Genomic DNA, 4,922 nt, shown 5'->3' with positions numbered 1-4,922 from the left:
CATTCAAAAATGCATAGCTGTGATTGGATATAATAGGCCAATCAAAACCTTGTACAGCATTGTTGACCAGTTGTGTCGAAGTAACTTGACGATGTCCCCCAACAAGAGCATGGCAAAGCCATCGCGAGGCAAAGGATGAACAGACCCGAGGTCCACGTGATTTTCTTGCCGTCGACGCACACCGGTCCCCAGCAACGCAAGGAATCCGGTGCTGCATTAATTGACTTTGTTATGAAAATGGAGGAGCGTGATTGTTTTCGCTCCAGTCGTTATCCGGACGGGAACCTCTTGCGGAGGCCGAATTAAATTACAAACTGAGGTCACTTACTACGAATTACTTTTTCTGGTCTATTTTAATTCTATTCATTTCGTCCAATGAAAATGCGCCAACAATGCACATCTTTCAACCGCACGACAATGGCTACAACCGCACGACGAATGGCGGCCTACTGCACATAATGGAGACTAACGGCCTTACCGATCATGAGACCATGAGCCGACCTCTAAAAAGGCTCATAGGTCTTTCTGCAGCGCCATGCAGAACAGTGATACAGCATCACGCTCCTCCATTTTCGGAATGCTGCATCACTGATGCAGCATTCTAAACCCAGCAGCTTGAGATGCATGAACGGCGCGAGAAGTTCGATCAGTGTATGCTAGCTGTATTTACTAACAGTAAATTGCTTGATAAGTAGTAACACAGAGTGTTTTGACTTCGCATGGTGCACTGTAGAAGTGCAACATCAGCGAAAGTGCTTCGTTGATACTGTTGATCTTTGGTGGTCTTCCTCCACTTCCATTGAGATGGTGAACTGAGTAGTGCTTAAGAAGGCGAGCAAGAGGTCAAAGGTGTCGGCATCAAGCATGTACGCCGCCGTTCATCACGTGACGTGATGAACGAGTTTCGGTCGCGGGCGGCGTACATGGTTGTCCACGGGTTGGTTTGTTTGCGATGAGGGATGGCGAGGTCAAGTAATGACGCTCCTTGAGTGCCATCCGTGCGCTTGGCCATCGTCGGCGTCCGAGTCCCCATCAACCTGCGCCAGCAACACCACTTCATCAAACACAATGAAGGTACTGTATTTGTTTATAGTATGGTATAAATTTTGTAAATTATAATTTGAGTCGCCTTGCGTACTTCTTTGCTGAGACTCTATTTGCGTCTCAGCAAAGAAGTATGGGTGAATTGAATTATAATTCCGGATGAAAAACATCGACTCAAAGAAGTTTGCGACGGTTTTGGAAGTCTCCCATTCTTGCAATCTCTGCAAGGTCAACGTACAGCGCTCGTACAAGCAAGTCGATGCACACTTGGTGTACGTTGCCGAATATACTGCGACAGTTCAGAAGAATAAGTGCACGAGGCATCAGGACCTGGAGAAGACTCGGGAAACAACCAAGGCGGCGATGAACAAGGTAGAGACTCTTTTGTTTTGATACTCTAACGTACGGAGTATGAATAGGTCGAAATCCACTTTTCGGCTCGGCGCATCCGGATAAAACACCTTAATCCAAGTTGTTGCTGATAAGTCGAGTTTACAAGATCAATTTACAACTTGAAGTACGGATTTTAAGGGACACCCGAAGTTTTCAAGTGGGAAAGAATTGGCCAATAAGATTCAAACAAGCAAATAATGCTATGATTGGCGGAATTATATATCAACATTTAAAATCGCGGGCACTCGGAGGTGATGACGATAACACATCCAGTCACTTCAAAGCATGCCACGAAAGTACCGCAGCAAGATCAGTCCCCCGAAGAAGCCGAGACGTCGCTACACCCAGGCTGTGGAGCGAGCCATGCTGAGAGCGCTACAGACAGCATCAACTCAAGACGTGGAGACACCGACTGGGATCCCCAAGAGCATCCTGGGACGCTGGGCCAAACAGGCCATCAAACCCCTCACCTTCGACGGCACGGCGAAGCGGTTCAACCTTGATGGCGCTGGTCGACCCGAAGAGATCCCGATACGGCCACGCTCGCAGCCTTCATACGTACGCTACGTGACGCCGAACGCGCTGTGACGTGCACGCACCTCGTCAACTACCTCAAGAGGTACCACCGGGCGTGGCTCGACTGTTACCTGGCCAACAAGAACTGTGGATACCAGTCGCTCCTCAAGCTGCTGCAACAATTCTGCCGCCGCCATGGCTTCTCGCGCCAGAAGCCAGCCAAGTCGAAGAAGACCCAGGTGGATCTTGCTGCCATCCGAACGACGTTCGCCGCCAACTACCACAAGGCGTTCGCTGGTTTCAGCGATGGCAACGTCATCAACGTGGACGAGACAGGCATGACGTATGACATGCCACCGCATGCTATTTGGTCGGTGCGCGGTGGAACGGCGAAGATTGCGAGTGGCGAAAAGCACTCGTACCGCATGACAGCTGTGCTGGGAGCTCGTGCAAACGGAGAGAAGCTCCCCATCCTGTTCATTATGCGTGGGGTTCCCGGCGGCGCGATCGAGGAGAATGAGTTCGAGACGTACCCTCTTGGACACCACTAATCAGTGCAGGAGAGCGCATGGATGGATTCTCGTGTGTGGGCCATGTACCTGCGAAAAGTTTTGAAGCCACAAGTGCGGGAGCCCACGGTTTTGCTGCTCGACAACTGTGATCCGCATGTCTGCAAGGTGTCAAGATCGCAAGGGAGGAGGCGGTTGTGTTGTTGCTGTCGTCCCACCGAATGCCACAAGTACTGTGCAGCCCTTGGGGTTATGACCCTATTCAAATGCCACTTGCGGCGCAGTTTGTGGCTCGAAGAAGATCTCATCGAGGGTAGTGAAAGTGAGGAAGATGCAGATCTGATGAATGCACCGGCGCAAGAAAAGCGCTTGGTCATGATTTACCGTGCCATTAAGGCTCCGTCGTAGTTTGCTAAAGCTATTCGGCAAAAACAATCTTTGTATGCATTTTGGGAAAAAAGTTCGACGGGCCCGGGATTTGAACCCGGGACTTGCTCAAGACACACTACGTGTTTTACCACTGTGCTATCGCATGAAACGCTTATCATTATGGTCGCTTCATTCATCCGATCAATTTAAAATTCGAGATTGTTTGAAATTGTTCAAATTGCAGGAGCTGCAATTTGGTTGGCCACAAATCATTCGAATTTCGAAGTCCTTCGCCCAATGAATTTTCCTTGTCATGGTAAAATCGAAGGAAAAAGTGTCCCTTAAAATCCGTCGTTGATTATATTCATTCTATGTTAACATGCAAATATTCTTCTAATGACGGTGGGGGTAAACCAAAGTACACGCTATTTGTATTTCTACCTCGATCACAAGTAATGCAGTTAGTCAACAGAACGGCGACTTTGTACATCTTGGAAATAGGGCTATTTCCGATGCGCATCTTTTTTTTGAAGTCGTCAATTGGCCAATATTGTAGAGCCTGTCCAAAGGACCATTCCACACTTATTCGCACCCGACTCATACTTTTGTTCACTCTGCGTTGGGCCTCTGTCAAACGTGCTCCACCAAACGGAGAAGCCAGCTGGTCGGAGTAACCGTAAGCCGAGTCACCGTACACGACTAATCCTTGAAACCGAGCATCCCCAGCAATATCATTTTCCAAGTATGGCGCAGTATTGTCAGGTCGGGCCGACGACCTTCGATTAGCCCAAATGCATGGGCAATGATTCCATCGGGGGCCACCAGGGTCTGGTATTTGACGGCATGACGTCGTTTGTGTCGATTGTACACTGTCCGGTGTCGCTCGTTTCCATCCGGCCGGCAGCACTCTCGTACCGTCCCATACGTTGTGAACTTCGGCTCCTTTTGCTACGACCGCTTGGCTGAACTCGTGTAATTTGAGGCTGATACGTTTGCGGTCCAGAAAGATGATTTCGGCAAAGTTGGAGTAAATGTGGTCGAGCACGTGCAGAAATATGTTGCCAAAGATAGTGATAAGGTCGGACCATCGATCGGGGACTGCAAAACGGCGGAGCAGGATACAGAGAGCCTCGACACCACTGCAAGTGGTTCGTTCTGGGGTAACGACGCGTGGTGGGATACGAAGGAAAGTGACAAGGGATTGCAGGGTGGACATGGAAAAGCGGAACTTGGGGAGGTAGTCGGCATCGGTAAAGGTGTCCAATGTGAAGCTCACATTAGGTATCGTTAGCTGAGTACTGTAGCCTCTACGGTGCAATAGGGCAAACTTGAGAAGCAGAGGCCCTCGGCTGTGATGGATTAGTCGCTGTTGCTCAGGATGCATTTTGGAGTATGACAAGCATTTCATTGGGCAAACCAGAACATACCGTGCGAATGTATTGGTTAATTCTTCCATGTATCACTTTTCAGATCTGAAGGTATATACGAATATAGGAGAAATCAGTTCATCAGGTGAGGGTTTTTATAATCAATACAACGGGATATTAAAATAGATATCGTTGTTTCAAATTTCGCTACTGCCATACATTCTGAGCAAATTAATATACTCAGAACAGCGATATTTAAATAGAAAATAGTTCTGCACTCAGGCCAAAATTTATAATAATACGAGAGGGAAGTATTGAAAATCAAGTACTACCGTAGTGGATTTTCTCTTTGCAAGTTTTTAAAATTTCGAGCTATTTTATTTTCAATACGTGCCAATCCGACCCAAGCAAATGCTTGGATTCCCCATGTCGCGAAGGCACATAAGTCTATCACCATTCATATTTAGCCTTCACTAAACTGGGGATTCATCATCTTTAATTCAAGACGAAGCGATTAAGAAAAGAATGAGCTAAATCCGACCAGTATTTGAAAACGAAAGATTCATTTTGCCCAAACGCACGGTATGTGTTTTGCGCAGTTTGCAGGCTTACTAAACATTAATTCACCAGACTTCGGGCTAAGCGAAGGTAGAACAGAGTCTGTGTATTGTCTCCCGCTTCTTGTTGGCTTTCGGCCACGGGACCTTCGTCAAGGCAGCAAATA

The 4,922-nt window shown here is 47.8% G+C and overlaps 1 protein-coding gene across 1 annotated transcript; it reads right to left on the bottom strand.

Moving 5' to 3' along the window:
- Positions 1-3,530: 3,530 nt before the first annotated feature.
- On the bottom strand, positions 3,531-4,215 carry H257_18998 (hypothetical protein; the record flags this gene model as incomplete). Its single annotated transcript, XM_009848155.1, has 2 exons — positions 3,531-3,700; positions 3,747-4,215. 2 exons carry the CDS (start codon positions 4,213-4,215, stop codon positions 3,531-3,533), a joined length of 639 nt encoding a protein of 212 aa, XP_009846457.1.
- Between the last annotated feature and the right edge of the window lie 707 nt (positions 4,216-4,922).

This window comes from Aphanomyces astaci (assembly GCF_000520075.1).
Source record: "Aphanomyces astaci strain APO3 unplaced genomic scaffold supercont1.304, whole genome shotgun sequence".
Taxonomy (NCBI): domain Eukaryota; phylum Oomycota; class Saprolegniomycetes; order Saprolegniales; family Verrucalvaceae; genus Aphanomyces; species Aphanomyces astaci.
The sequence above is the reverse complement of the archived record's forward strand: the minus strand, read 5'-3'. Positions and strand labels throughout refer to the sequence as shown.